Raw genomic sequence first — 16,208 nt, 5'->3', positions numbered from 1 at the left:
GATAACATTTTGAATGTAGATTCTCTTATACAATTGACATGAGAATATTTTTCCCATAACATTTATCTTTCTATATGAAGTTTATGGAAGGACCCCTTTTGGAAGGTCTATACTGGGACTCATGGTACACTAACAAGACGTTGTATGATTTAAAGAACAGCAGTCGCATCTACTATGAGAACATACTTTTAGGAGTCCCCAGAGTCCGTCAACTAAAAGTCCGCAACAACACATGCAAAGTCTATTCATCTTTTCAGTCTTTGATGAATGAATGTTATGACAAATATACTTCTAAAAGTGAAGACATGGATGAATTTGGCCTTAAACAGGAAACTGAGTAAGTAATGTAACTTTTTCTAACATCTTACCATTGTTTGTTTTTTAAAAAATTAGGAAAATATATATTTTTTCCAAATAATACCAACAATGGTCTGACAGGTAAGGAGACTATTTTAATAATAGTATCAAAGGAAGGAGTGGTGTTTAGAAAAGTAAGAGTGAAATGTGTTATTTTGATTACCAAAGGATATTAAGAGTATTTTTTCTAACAGATTGTGAAGTGCTAAGTCATTTTGGACATAAGGTAAAGAATCTATTTTTGCTTTTACAATACTCAATCAGTTTTTCTGTCTCTGACCAGACTCCCTCAAACACATCCCAAAAGTGTCTTGGGACCCCTAGGGAGTATCTTAGGTGTGCCCTGCTGCTTTCCTCCTTCCTCACTCTGGCTCACTTCAGTGATATCTTGTGTTACTGCCAATATGGAAGAGGAGCAGTTATGCTCTGAAGGCATTGCATCTGATGATGTCTTCCAAAGATATTACAGCAGTGTTCTCCAAATTGGCTGAGGCTAATGCTGATGTACACTCATGTCTATACTGAAAACATAAAACCCAAAACCACTGACATTGCCTCCCCTTAATACAGAAGATTCTGGTATCATTGCTTTTATGATCCTATGAAAATCATAAGGAGAGGGAACAAATTTTTTAATGTAATATTTATCAAAATGATACAATTTTCTAGAAGCAGCTTCTTTGACCTCTTCTAGTTGTTTCTTCTGGTGTACTTCCTATTTCTAAATGATGTGCTTATCCTGCTGTTACTTGATTTTACAGTTATATGTATCTGTTGTCTCTGTCATGAAAGGTGTCTGTCCTGTGTCCCTCCCTCTACACATAACTTCCCATTTCTCTTAGCCTGTAGTTAGATCTTAATTTTTGCTAATCATTAGTCAATGTTTATATTATAAATATGAGCAATGATTACATTGCTTTTCTTCAACAACCTCTTCTGTAGCCCCAAGATTAATCACTGCTTTGCAGTTTTTGTTGACTCATTTTTTCTTTAAGTTTTTGGTTATACTTTAGAATAATAAAGTGCTTGTATAATTCTTAGAAATCTAATAAACTCAAAAGTATAGTGACACATTCTCTTAGATATTACAGTACTATATACTACTCTTTCAATGAAAAATTACAAAATAAATCAGTTATTCAATTGCACATCTTAAATTGGAATCTGAAAACTAATCTGTTAGGTATTCTATTATTCCAAAATCTCCACAAACAACTACAATTAATTTAAATATCAAAATTAGGGACACTTGGGTGGCTCAGCAATAGACTGTCTGCCTTCGGCCCAAGGCGTGATCCTGGGGTCCTGGGATCGAGTCCCACATCGGGTTCCCCACAGGGAGCCCACTTCTCCCTCTGCCTGTGTCTCTGCCTCTCTATCTCTTATGAATAAATAAATAAAATATATAAAAATAAATAAATACCAAAATTAACACCACAGATTTGGAATTACAGTACTTGTTATTCCCTAACAACCAAAATAAGCATCAGTCTGGGCATGTTTGTCTATCTAAAATGTAACAATTAAAAACATAAAAAATTGGAAGTAGGAGAGGATTGGTGTAACAAATGTTTTTGTTCCAGTTTAACAACCATGTGGAAAACACTCAAAAATACAATGGAATTTTCTTTAAATCTGAGTATTTTTTCTTAGTGTTATCACTTTTCCCCCCTCCTGAAAATAAACACAGTACTATTAATATTAATAGAAAAATGAGTTTAATCAGTGCAGTGCACCTTTGGGAAATCATTCAAATCCTGTTTGGGGAGACCGAACAAGGACTTAAATTGAGGAGTCAAGACTTTATTTTTGATATCCCATAATTAAAAGTAGAAAGGATGGGGCGCCTGGATGGCTCATTCAGTTGAGCATGGGACTCTTGATATAAGCTCAGGTCATGATCTCAGAGTTGGGGGATCAGACCGGCCTCCCCCTCCACACTAAGCATGGAGTCCACTTGGGATTCTCTCGCTCTCCCTCTTCCCCTCCCCACCTCACATGTGCTTGCTCGTTCTTGATAAATAAATAGGATGGAAACAAAATTCAGTTATGCATATTTTACTTTGATTTATGAACTTTCATTAAAATACCTATTTAACGATCTAGACATTGTAGGAAAGCCCTTGTTTATTGACATTTATACATGGCATATGACCTGTAGAAGACAGACTACGAAGCTCCTCTTTTACTGTATGGAGACAAGTATTTCTGAATCATAGTGCTTGATATTCTTGTCCTACAAAAAGACTAAAGATCTCATAAGACAACAGAAACATGTATTAAAGAAAAAAAAAAACTCGGTCATGGTTTTCTAGATTATAAATTCCTTGAGGCAACAGATGGATTTTTTTAAAACCTTTTCTCATAGCATCTAGTCCAGTGTGTTGTCCACACTAAACACTAAAAAATGAAAACATACTAAATCCTTAACTCATTGTCTTGCTTCAAAACTACTATAATACTTATGAACTTAATACTGCTTTTTTTTTTTAAGGTACCGTAAATTCTTAGAATACATCTCAGTCAGGCTTTCTCGTCTCTCCGTTATTCTTTTTATACCTAACAGATGGAAGTATGCTGCTCCTACTAGTTCCTCCCCTTGGCACTGGGGATTTGTTGGTGTTTACCAAAATGGGGGATTTATTTTCACTTTATCAAAATCAAAATCTGAAACAAAAAACAAGTTCGTTGACCTTAAACTGAACAGCTGGATCACAAGAGGGACTAGAGTTATTTTTATTGATTTTTCATTATACAATGCTAATGTAAACCTGTTTTGCATTATCAGGTAAGTAACTCAAAACCTCTTTATTAGCCTCTTGAATTTAAAAAGCTTCCAAAGGGGCGGTTGGCTGGCTCAGTCACTGGAGCAGAGGACTTTTGATCTCAGGGTCATGAGTTTGGGCCCTACATTGGTGTGTAGCCTATTTCAAATACATGCATGCATATATAACATCCAGAGCCCTCATTAGGGTTTCCAGTTTGTGTGTGTACTGAGATTTAAATCATAAGCCCCAGGGGTGCCTGGGTGGCTCATTTGGTTAAACATCTGACTCTTGATCTCATCTCAGGCTTTGATCTCACAGTCATGAGTCCAAGCACCATGTTGGGTTCCACACTGGGCCTAGAGCCTACTTAAAAAAAAAAAAATCATAAGCCTCAAATATAATGTAGTTATGCCAATAATGAAAACTATGGTAAAGCAACATCATATTCATTGTTTCATTGTTTTGAGATATATTCAAGAAAATGGAGAATTATAGTATGTTTTATATTAAGGATATATAGTCCTATTGTCATTCTGCAGCTGTGCAGATCTAACGTTTAGTCTTGATTTCTTCCTCTAGATCATTCAAATCTGTTGATGTCCTTTCAGAATGAGCTTCTTCATTAAGTTATTAATTTTTGTCTCAAGAATGAACAATTTAAGTTCCAAACAATATACACCAATAGCCCATATCCTAGAAATGATTAGAGCCTGTGGTGATTTGCAAAAATGGCCCCCATTCTTCACATCTTTGCCATGTAACCTTGCAGTGCTCTGCCACCCAAGACCAGGTACACTTACACCCGGCTCCTGATGTTGGGCTCAGCCTTGTGACTGGATGTGGTCAACAGAATGGGAGCAGATGAGATACAAGCAGAAATTTGAAATGAGTTTGTATTTTAAACTTGTTCCCTTGCATTTCTACCATTACATGAGAAGGACACACCCAGGTGATTTGGACCCAGGGGAGATGATAAGAGGCATTTCCTTATGAGGAAGAGGAGGAGGTGGTGGAGGAGAAAAAGGAGAAAGAGAAGGCAGGGGGAGAGAACCCTCTAAAGAGAAAAATTCTTTCCATTAGTCTGATGATCTTAGGTCATTTGCCTAACCTGGACCATGCTAATTGGCTTTAGGCCCATGTTCTAGAATCAAACACTGACAAAGGAAAGAGGATTACCATGATTGGATCTGTTTGATCCATGGATCCATTGATCCATGATTGGATCGGGTTGAATCAGCTTCCTCTGAGTGATCTGGGAATGAGTGGATACCTGATACAATCAGGGTTCTGTTAGAAAAGAGGAATGGGATAATGACCACTAGACAAGCAAACAGTAGTATCTACTAAAATCTCAGTGAGCCTTACATCTCTCCCATGAGTCCTACATTTTTACTCTGAATGGAATACAGAATTGGTGTCTACTCTGATAAGGGCATTTTGTTCAACAGGGATAGTGAAACACAACCATGGCCTTTAAAATCTGGAAAAATGAATAAAATGAATAAAACAAATCGATTATCTTAAGTAGCCAATGGACATTATGTCATTTATAGTTTTTTTTCTCTTCTTACAGGGAATCAGAGCTTTTTTTTTTTTTAGTTTTTTAAAAGATTTTATTTTTTTAATAAATTTATTAAATCAGAGCTTTTTTACCAACATTAACCACTTTTTCCAACAGTCCTGCTCAGAATAAAGTGAAGAATACAAATCATTTTTATGTCTTAAATATGAGGAAAAACATTGGGATAACTGGTTTAAAATCATGTGGAGAACTCCTTGTTACACTAGACTAAGTGCAGCTTTCCTGTCTCTGGGGTTTCTGCTTATTCTGTTTCTGTCTTAAATGCTACTTTTTAGAAACCAGATTTTGAAACTTTAAACGGGTTGTATACCTAGTAAGTAGTTATATGGGAACACGTTACTTAAGACCTTATCCATTGATTTTCCTTTTGTAAACATGTCTGCCAAACTGAACTGAATGCTGTTCTTTTTTTCTCTTTCCATGAGTGTACAACTTCAGATCAAAATCTTGAATTCCTCTCACTGCACTCACTCACCATTCCACACCTACTACGTGCAAAGCAAAAACAAACAGTTCTGTTTTCTCTTTAACTGGTTTTTGGGTTTTTTTGGCAGCACCTTCTTCCACTACCAGTATTTACTAATATAGGAGTAACAGTCGGAATAATTACATTATGATAGAGATACTGGGTTCCTTAAATTACTGCCAATTCTTAGTTATTTGAAGTTACAGAGAAGAGTAGACATACAGTGAACAACTTCAAAACCTTTAAATTTAGTGTTGGAATTCATTTTTATCCTTGTATTTGCCTGTAGATCCTTGAATCCAACATCATGTGCCTAAAGTAAACAAGAAACATTTGTTTTAGTAGAATATGTAATCTTGACCCTTAGAAGCAAGACATGTCTCTGATAATCTAAAGGGGGAGAGGGTATTTTCCTTCTCTGAAATATTCAAGAATTATGTATTCTGGGCAGGGTGGGGGAGGAGTACTGATTAATAACAGTAAGTAACAGTGGGCAGCCCAGGTGGCTCGGCCATTTAGCGCCGGCCTTAGGCCCAGGGCCTGATCCTGGAGACCCGGGATCCAGCCCCACGTTGGGCTCCCTGCATGGAGCCTGCTTCTCCCTCTGCCGGTGTCTCTGCCTCTCTCTCTCTCTGTTTCTCATTAATAAATAAAATCTTAAAAAAAAAAAAACAGTAAGTAACAGTATAGCATTTTCTTGAACATCATCTCATTCTACTGTGGAGATAAAATAGTATTCCCTGTTATGACCAAGCAAGCTGAACACAGAGTAGAATGTCTGGCTAAAATCACATCTTACTTTTCTCAAGTACATGGGTCTTTGGCCACTGAATATTCAGAGTACAAAAGAAGCGGAGCCATTAAAAAGATAAGTGAGTGCACTAGAATTCCGTGTGTATTAAACATGATCCCAAGAGGACATATTTTGTACAAAATAACCGATTATTATAGTACACATCATCCCAGAAGTTTCACACTGAGCTAGGCACTGAAATCTAAATGCTTGAAATGAATGCACAGTCACCCTCACAACCTAATTTTACAGATTGGCGGCAGAATTCCCGGCAACCGGAGGAATAATTACTTCCTGGCAGTTTTACTCTGTGAAGCTCCTCAGATACGTTAGCTACTATGATTATATCATTGCTTCCTGTGAAATCACATTTTGTATTTTTCTTATTGTCTTCACAACACAAGAAGCCCAAAAAATAAGAGAATTTAAGTCTGCCTATTTCAAAAGTGTTTGGAACTGGCTAGAATTACTACTCTTGGTGGTAAGTATACATTCCTGTGTATGGTTGGAGGGAATCACATCTGAACTCTCCAGGGAGGGAGGTATAAAAAGCAGGATTTTCTGTTCATCTGGGACTTACTTTAAAAGCTGCAAGTATCAATCATAAAAAGAACTGTCACACCATTAGTATGCCTCCAAAACTAAGAAGTCTTATTTTTAAAAAAATATTTTATTTATTTACCCATGAGACACACACAGAGAGAGAGAGGCAGAGACACAGGCAGAGAGAGAAGCAGGCTCCATGCAGGGAACCCGATGCAGGACTTGATCCCAGGACCCCAGGATCATGCCCTGGGCCAAAGGCACCGCTGAGCCACCCAGGGATCCCTAGAAGTCTTATTTCTTTTTTCCTTCCTGATTTGGTCCTGGAAAGAATCAGCATAAACTTAGAAGAACAGGTGATTGTATAGGTATTAGGATTTAATGTGCACAGGTCTCCCTCCCCTCAAAAAAATGTGTTTCTTATAGCACCTCATGTTGAAAATCGTGGTTATTTTTGGACATGTGCTCTGCTATGTTGCCTTAATCCACTTTCCTCTTTACACTGAATTTTGAAAGAATATGCAAAATCAAGCCTAGAAAGAATACTGAGAGGAGGGGCAGGTGGTAGTGAGCAACAGAGGGTAGCTCCTAGGTACAGAGAACACCAGGACTGGGGAGACAGTCTCTGAAATTCCAGAAACTGCCAGTTCTCATCACTGGAATGTACTAAAATACAAAGAGGTCGGCAGATGGCAAGACATTAGTCTTAGGAACAATGAACAAACATTTCTGGCTTCTACGCTCCTATTGACACTTAGAGCCAATCCAGGATACAGGTTTTGTTTCTCAAAATGAGATTAAAAGTTTCTTGGCCAGCATGGGTGGCTCAGCGGTTTAGCGCCGCCTTCAACCCAGAGCATGATCCCGGAGATCCAGGATCAAGTCCCACGTCAGGCTCCCTGCGTGGAGCCTGCTTCTCCCTCTGCCTGTGTCTCTGCCTCTCTCTTTCTCTGTGTCTCTCATGAATAAATAAATAAAATCTTTTAAAAAAAAAAGTTTCTCATAGTGAGGAAATGTGCCACCTACATCTCTGGTGTCCTCATTTAGTATTTAACACACAACATGACATTGAATGTTTAACTATGATCATTTCAGGCCAAGGATGTTAAAGGAAGATTTTCATGACAGAAAGCTGTGATACCTGACATACCCTGGTTCTGAAATCCTCTTCCAGAAGAATTGTCAAAGGGCTCTCAAAGGGCTTTTTTTTTTTCCACAGGAAAAATTCTTTTTAGTGTGGCAAGGTAGAAGATATTAAACTTTTAGGTATCATGTGTATGGACGTGTTGAACTACTACACAGTTCACCTGAAACTAATATAACCCTACCTGTCAACTACATTGGAAATAGGCTTCTAAGAATCACATAGTTACATGAGGCAGAAATGCAGTCTTATCAGAATAATATTTTATAAATTTGTGCTTCATGACTCAGGCAGATAGATTAGGTTGGTCAGGTGATCAGTATTTTTGTACTTTTGTGATCCTGATGCTATCATAAACTTCATTAAGTTGAGGTTTATTTCCATTCATGTAAAAGCCTTCACCTTAATTCTCCCTTCTTTTTTGTTAAACTTCTGGGGAACTTTTTCCTGCGTCTGTTCATAGGCTGCAGGAGATTTAGAAGTAGAAATTGTCTCTAACTTTTCTTATTTTTCCACTCAGTTGTGCTTTGTGACTGTTACCTTCAACATATACTGTAATGTACAAATTTTTCTCTTACTTGGAGACCTGTTAAAAAATACTGAAAAATATTCAGACTTCTATTTTCTTGCATATTGGCACACTTATTACAACAATGTAATTGCTATCACCATCTTTTTTGCATGGATAAAGGTATTTATAATTTATATTAAATACACCAGATATATTTTTTACTGTATTGGATAGCAAAACAGGAACTAAAGCTGCAAATTATGGGGGGGAAAAGGATTTTCTTAACTACAAAGTAATTTTAAAGGTAGCTTGGCCTTGCAATGATTGTGGGCAAATCCTCAAACACTCCTATCATTAAGTACTTCCTTTAATTTGAAGCAATTTTTTTCTGAAATTAATTTTACTCTAAATAATTATATTATTCTTGTTTCAATTAACTTTGTTCTTTTTCAGATATTCAAATTTATAAGCTTTAATAAGACAATGTCTCAGCTGTCATCAACCTTGTCTCGCTGTCTCAAAGACATAGTAGGATTTGCCATCATGTTTTTTATAATATTCTTTGCTTATGCTCAGTTAGGATTTCTCGTTTTTGGATCACAAGTTGACGACTTTTCCACTTTTCAAAATGCCATGTAAGCTGCTAGTGTAAATGTAATTGTATTTACTAGCTTGTACGAAAAAAAAAATCATGGAAAGGCCTAAAATAAGTAGTAACATATGTTTTAATAAATTTAGACTTGGCTTTTTATTTTCACTGATAGCAAAATACCTGGTCACACTCAAAGTAGTATTTAGCATTAAAAGATCCAAATGGATAGTACAGTCCATTTTTTAAATGTTAAGAGGTCAAGTTAGAAAAATAATTTTTCACTGGTAAAAATTTTATCAGATATAACAGAAATTGGCCTCTATGTCTCTATGATATTTATTGTCTGGAGAAAAGAAAGCTTAAATGTTTTTCTTTAAGGGCTCTACCTTCAGAATCCTTTTACTGATATTCACTTGGTTGTCCTTTGCTGACCTGGCGAAGCTGTGTTTTGAAAATATTTTTATACACATAAAGCAATCAGCATGCAATGAACTTATACCACTTACCAGGTAGAATCCTTAGAAAGTATTCAGGCTTTTTTTTTTTTAAGTGAATAATTTAAATAAATTTACTCTCCTTTTTGGGTAAAGTAAGTTCTGTTTGTGTAAGAAAATTACAATAGTCTGAAATATCAATTCTCAAAATATGTTCTGTGTAACTTAGATCAAGATTGGAGGGAAGTGGCTTCATATTTAAATAAGTTTTTGAAATTTGGCATCACTCTTTTGAAAATTTGCAGTGCATATTAACATATGGCCTTGAGGAAAACTGCAAGAAACTTCTTTAGTTTAGAAAAAATTACTTGTCGATTCCCTTTTACTTGGTTTTGGGAGAACTTTGGTCTAAAGAAACGTTTTAGGTTGCTCTCTCTTCACCATCCACATGGAAATCCTTGAAGTGCCAGTTCTAAGAAATACCATAATAATTTCTGGAATAATCCTTTATTAATCAGTAGTGGAAAGAAGAGTGGACTAGGAACCAAGGGGATATAGTTCTACTCTCCAATTCTGCCACTAGCTATTCAACTTTTCTAGACCATTATTTCTTTTTTTTTTAAGATTTTATTTATTTATTCAAGAGAGACAGAGAGAGAGAGAGAAGCAGAGACACAGGCAGAGGGAGAAGCAGGCTCCATGCAGGGAGCCCGACGTGGGACTCGATGCCAGGATCATGGGATCATGCCCTGAGCCGAAGACAGATGCTCAACCACCCATCAACCTGGGTGTCCCTAGACCATTATTTCTTTATCTGCAAATGAAGAGACTGAACTAAATTAATCCCAAAGATCCTTTCCAATGTCAAACAGCCTATAATCTGCAAAGTTTAATTAGCTTTCTCATGAGTGAATTATGTTTGCAGTTCCTAATTCTTGGTCCTTTCCTAGGATCTTATTTCAAGCATTACTTAATAATAAAATGTAGTAGTATTGGACATTGAATATAAATGCAGTAATTTAAAGAACCTGGAGGGATCCTGGGTGGCTCAGCAGTTGAGTGTCTGCCTTCGGCTCAGGTCATGATCCCAGGGGATCTAGTCACGCATTGGTTCTCCCTCTGCCTGTGTTTCTGCCTCTCTCTGGGTCTCTCATGAATAAATAAATAAAATCTTTTTTAAAAATTAAAAAATAAAATAAAGAACCTGGAAATTGGTCTTACTTGATATAGTGAGGAAGAAAGGAAGTATAAGGCACAGAATAAATAGGTAGACAACTTTAGACTGCATTAATGAAGGGACTTCCGCTTTTGGTAATAATGTGCTAGGTTATTCAGATCAACCTCCATTCAAGACAATTTAAAAAGCTAGATGAGGGGCACCTGGGTGGCTCCATTAGTTAAATATCTGCCTTAGCTCAGATCATGATCCCAGGGTCCTGGAATCAAGCCCCAAGTTGGGCTCCCTGCTCAGTGGGGAGACTGCTTCTCCCTCTCCTTCTGTCGTTCCCCCTGCTTGTGCTCTCTAGCTAGCGCTCTCTCTCTCTCTCTCTCTCAAAATAAATAAAATAGTAAAAAATAAAATAAAAATAAAAAGCTAGACAAAATCAGATAACATTGAAGAACTAACCAAAAAAAAAGATAGTGGATCAGAACCAAAGAGCAAGAACCCAGAGAACTAAGCTCAGCATCCAAGGCTTCTCTTGCCCCAAAGGCTTTTCTTTAAGTTGATAAGAATTTCTTTTACTGTGTTAAAATATACATAAAATTTACCACCTTAACCATTTCTAAGTGTACAATTCAGTGAGATTAAGCACATTCATATTGTGCCACCATCACCACAATCCATCTCCAGAACTCTTTTCCTTTTGTAAAACTGAAACTATGCCTATTAATCAAGAATTCTCCATGTCCCCTTCCCCAGTAACCACCATTCTACCTTTTGTGTGTGTGTGTGTGTGTGTGTGTGTGTCCCTCTTATTAACTCTAGGTGCTTAGTGAGATGATCATACAGTATCTGTCTTTTCATGACTGATTTACTTCACTTAGCAGGTCTCCAGGATTCATCAGTGTTGAGCAATATGTCAGAATTTCCTCCCTTTTTAAAGCTGAATAATATCCCATTCTATGTATAAATCTCATTTTGATTATCCATTAATCTGTTAATAGCCACGTGGACTTCTTCCAAGTCTTAGCTTTTGTGAATAATGCTTCTGTGAACATGGGCATACAAATCTCTTCGAGACTCTGCTTTCAATTCTTTTCGGTGTACACCCAGAGGTGGAATTGCTGAATCCCATGGAAATTCTATTCTAAATTTTTTTGAGGAACCACCATACTGTTTTCTACAGTGGCCGCATCATTTACATACCTTCCAATGGTACACCAGGGTTTCAATTTCCCTACATCCTCATCAACACTTGTTATTTTCTGGGCTGCTTTTTTTTTTTTTTTAATAGTAGACATCCTAATGGGTGTGAGGTGATATCTCATTGTGGTTGTGATTTGCATTTCCCTGATGGTTGGTGATATGGAGCATCTTTTCATGTCCTTAGGATATGTTGGTCCCTTGATGGTGTCCCAGAGGCTCTGTTCATTTTTCTTCAATCTTCTTCCTTTCTGTTTCCCAGGCTTGATAATGTCAATCATCCTATCTTTAGGTTCACTGATTTTTTTTTTCTTCTGCCTACTCAAATATCCCTCTGACTCCCTCTAATGAACTTTGATGTCAATTATTGTATTTTTCAGCTCTACAATTTCCTCTTGGTTTCTTTTGGTTTTCTATATCTTTATAGATATTTCCATTTTGTTCATAAACCATTTTCTTGACTTCCTCCATGTCTTATAGTTCTTTGAGCATCTCTAAGATGGCTGTTTTAAAGTCTTTGTCTAGTAGGCTTGCCATCTGGTTTTTCTCAGGGATAGTTTCTGTTGGTTTATTTTTTTCCTTCGATGGGTTCATAGTTCCTGGCTTCTTTGTATGTCCTGTCTTTTCTAGTTGTTGAAAACTGGACATTTGAATGCAGAATGTGGTAACCCTGGAAATAAGATTCTTGCCCTTCACCAGGTTTCCTGTTTTATTATTATTATTATTATTATTATTATTATTATTATTTACTGTCTTCATACCGAGGATTAGCCTAAAGTGTAAAAGTTCTTTTGTAAACAAATTTTATTCATTTATTTGACAGAGAGCATGCATGCGCACAAGCAGGGGGAGTGGCAGGCAGGAGAGGGAGAAGCAGGGATCCCCACACAGAGCTCGATCTCAGGACCCTGGCATCATGATGTGAGCCGAAGACAGAAATTTAACTAACTGAGCTACCCAAGTGCCCCATGTAAAGGTCTTCTTAAGTCTTTTCTGAGCCTGCATGTTTCTTGGAGATGCATGGTGACTTTCTAATTTCCTCTATATATGCAGTTGCTTTTGATGTCTTTATTGTCTGGCTCCAAAGGGGATGTCTTTAATGTCTGGCTCCTTTTCCTTAAAAAAGGAAAAATGAAGGAGGAGGGGAGGGCACCAGCCATTTAATCCCAAGGACATTTCTTCAGCAAGAGGGAGAGGGACATGCAACAGACAGGGGAATATGCCCACCTCTGTCTGCACCCCGTGATCAGAAGGAGCTATCAGCAATCAGAACACAGACCCTTAATGTTTGGAGAACAGTGTCCTGATTGCCCACCCTCACTCCCAGAGGTTGCATGCAAGCTGCCCCAGGGATACATGCATGGCTGCCTGCCATGGGCTCGGGGGTGGGAGATAGGTAGTTTTTGCCAACCTGAAACCTGAAATAGACCAAACTTGTCTAAGCCTTCCCCTGACCATTGCTAGCCTTAACGAGGCTCCAGAGCTCCAAAACAGTTACACCAAATTCTGCCTATGTGATTGTTGTCTAGGTGGGGACTTACATTAGTAAGTCCTAATGTTTCTTACTCCACCACCTTCCTCAAACCCTCCACCATGAAGGCATTTTTGATGATCCAGAGAAATAGTCAAGAAACTGTGCTCCTCTGAGGTGGGCACTTGACGGGATGAGCAGTGGGTGTTATTCTATATGTTGGCAAACTGAACACCAATAAAAAACAAATCTATAAAAAAAAAAAAAAAGAAAAGAAACTGTGCTCCTGGCCACCTCTCCCAGAAAGGAAACAGAAGGCAAAGTCCAGAGCTTGCCTGGGGGGTGTCAAGGAGAGGGCTTATCTGAGAACTTCTCCACACATCAGGCAAGGAAACTGAAGTGCTAGTGCCTCAAGTTAAAGGTGAACCAATCCCTCATAATTTCCCAGGTATCCGGGGAATTTCATGTCTTAAAGTTGGATTAAGATGGTCCTGGGCTAGAATGTCTGTGTGCATCTGCAGACACAAACAAAAAACCTCTCTGGAGAAAGGTTTATTCATTCTAAGTCTCAAATTACTTCTACAAGCAATTTTTCAAATATAACTTACTATTGATAGTCAAAACCAACCTGGTACAGAAGGGGTAAGAAATCATAAGCAAGAATTAGCAGAACAGACTCAAAGACTTCTGATACTGGAATAACGATGCAATACTTCCTATATTTAGAGAAATAAGACATAAGTCAGAAAATATCGTTATAGAACAGGACAGTATAAAAATTACATATTTGAAAAAGTATCAAAAACAGAATTCTAAAACTGAAAATTGTAGTAACTGAGATTTAAAACCTAGTTGACATGGGGCACCTGGGTGGCCCAGTCAATTGAGCTTTGGACTCTTTATCTCGGCTGGGGTCTTGAGCTCAGGATTGTGGGTTTGAGGCCCACACTGGGCTCCATGCTGCACATGGACCCTACTTAAAAATAAAAAACAAACAAACAAAAAAAAAAAACCCTAGTTGGTTTGACAGCAGGTTTGACAGCAAGTAAGAGATTAAGATAATGAATAAAGTAAAAAATAGGTCAGCAAAGAATTACTGAAAATGTGGCGTAGAGATACATCAGGTGGGAGAAGGTATGAGATAGACTGGAACAAGAAGGCCTAACATGTTTAACTTGAGTTACAGAAGACAGATAGTGGACTAGGCAATATTTGGAGAATGCTGAGAAATAGCTAAGTATCCAGGCATGTGAAGTCGTATTAACCATAATGGTATATCATTATGGAATAATCTGTTAGCTGCAAGTTTTCTCAGTAAAAGAGAACTATAGAAAGTTACCAAGGGTATCAGGAAGCTACAAAATAGTATTTTCATTCAACATAACCCTGTATGCAAAGCAGTCATGGTGTTCCTTTTAGCTTAGGGTGGGAGGGTGGGAGGAGATAAACTCCAATTAGGAGGAGAAAAATGACAATTACATTGTTTGAAATGTCCTGATTATAACCATTCAGCAAATTGGTTAGGGTTTTGTTATTCACATTACTTACACAGCAGGGGTATCTGGATATTTTCCTGATAGAGAAGGGCTGAATGGGAGCTGTAGTTAATGAGCTAATTTCTGGAGAAGAGAAATGATGCTTTAACTTATCTTTTCTCCTATAAATACACCTCAAAGATTACAGATCAAGGTTGATCTCCTATACCAGAGAGGAAAAAATATTTGTTAAGAGACTTTGTTTTTCTTCCAGGTCAGCTTATCTTTTTCTATCTTGTATAGAAGAACATTATGAAACAGTATTAAAAGCTGAATAAGGGATCCCTGGGTGGCGCAGTGGTTTGGCGCCTGCCTTTGGCCCAGGGCGCGATCCTGGAGACCCTGGATCGAATCCCACGTCGGGCTCCCGGTGCATGGAGCCTGCTTCTCCCTCTGCCTATGTCTCTGCCTCTCTCTCTCTCTCTCTCTCTCTCTCTCTCTCTCTCTGTGTGTGTGTGTGTGACTATCATAAAAAAAAAAAAAAGCTGAATAAATGGAGTACCTAGGTGGTTCAGCCAGTTAAGTGGCCAACTCTTGGTTTCAGCTCATGTCATGATCTCAGGGTTGTGATCTCAGAGTCATGAGATCGAGCCCAGTGTCAAGCTCCGGGCTCAGCATGGAGTGTGCTTAAGATGCTCCCTCTCTCTTTGCCCCTCCCCCCTGCTCTCTCTTGCTCTAAAATAAATAAATCTTTAAAAAAAAAAAAAAGAAAAGAAGAAAAGGCTGAATAAACACTTTAAGTATGATTTAATTGTGTCTTAGGTACCCAGGATGAAACTCCAGGTAACTCTTGAGTCCAAGTAGCCAATTTCTTTAAATACATTTTCTTCTTTCATTGGTTTTTTGTTTGTTTTATTCAAATTCAATTAATTAACATATGATGTATTATTAGTTTCAGAGGTAGAATTCAATGAATCATCAGCCTTATATAACACCCAGTGCTCATCACATCAAATGCCCTCCTTAATGCCCATCACCCAGTTACCCCATCCCTCCACTCCCTCCCCTCCAGTGACCTCACTTTGTTTCCTATGATTAAGAGTCTCTTCTGGTTTGTCACCCTCTCTGGTTTTGTCTTATTTTTTTTCCTCTCTTCCCCTATGATCCTCTGTTTTGTTTCTTAAATTCCACATATGAATTAGATCATATCATAATTGTCTTTCTCTGACATTTCACTTGCATAAGGCCTCTAGTTCCATCCACATCATTGCAAATGGCAAGATTTCATTTTTTTGATCGTTAAGTAGTATTCCATTGTATTTATATTCCACATCTTCTTTATCTATTCATCTGTGGATGGACATCCAGGCTCTTTTCATAGTTTCATCCTTCATTGTTTACAGCTATATGCTCCCTTTACATGCTGGGTAAAAGCAACCAGGAATAAGAAGACTTCCTCTTTTTGACTGACTAACCAATCAAGCAAAGTATCTACATACTACTAAAAAATTCCATCCCAGGCTTCCCCATAAAATAAAGAACTCATTTTAAGCATCTAATAGCAGTAACAATGGCATCAAAATATATCAAACATATATTCAAATAAGGCAAAAGTATCAAATGTAGTTATTCCTTTTTTTTAAAATGTGGTTATTCCTAATTAGCTTATGAATTTTTAAAACTTTTTCTTTAGTACTTTCTAAAATT

The 16,208-nt window shown here is 37.5% G+C and overlaps 1 protein-coding gene across 1 annotated transcript in view; it reads left to right on the top strand.

The window, feature by feature from the left end:
• PKD2L2 (polycystin 2 like 2, transient receptor potential cation channel) overlaps window positions 1-16,208 on the top strand; it is a 37,673-nt gene that overhangs the window by 4,591 nt on the left and 16,874 nt on the right. Inside the window, exons 4-8 of the mRNA XM_055301853.1 lie at window positions 81-337; window positions 2,924-3,145; window positions 6,219-6,447; window positions 8,174-8,344; window positions 8,618-8,799. Of these exons, the coding sequence (XP_055157828.1) occupies window positions 81-337; window positions 2,924-3,145; window positions 6,219-6,447; window positions 8,174-8,344; window positions 8,618-8,799 (1,061 nt within the window). The remainder of the gene's footprint in view (window positions 1-80; window positions 338-2,923; window positions 3,146-6,218; window positions 6,448-8,173; window positions 8,345-8,617; window positions 8,800-16,208) is intronic.

Source organism: Nyctereutes procyonoides, unplaced genomic scaffold (assembly GCF_905146905.1).
Source record: "Nyctereutes procyonoides isolate TBG_1078 unplaced genomic scaffold, NYPRO_anot_genome, whole genome shotgun sequence".
Lineage (NCBI taxonomy): Eukaryota > Metazoa > Chordata > Mammalia > Carnivora > Canidae > Nyctereutes > Nyctereutes procyonoides.
This window is presented reverse-complemented; position numbering and strand designations above follow the sequence as displayed.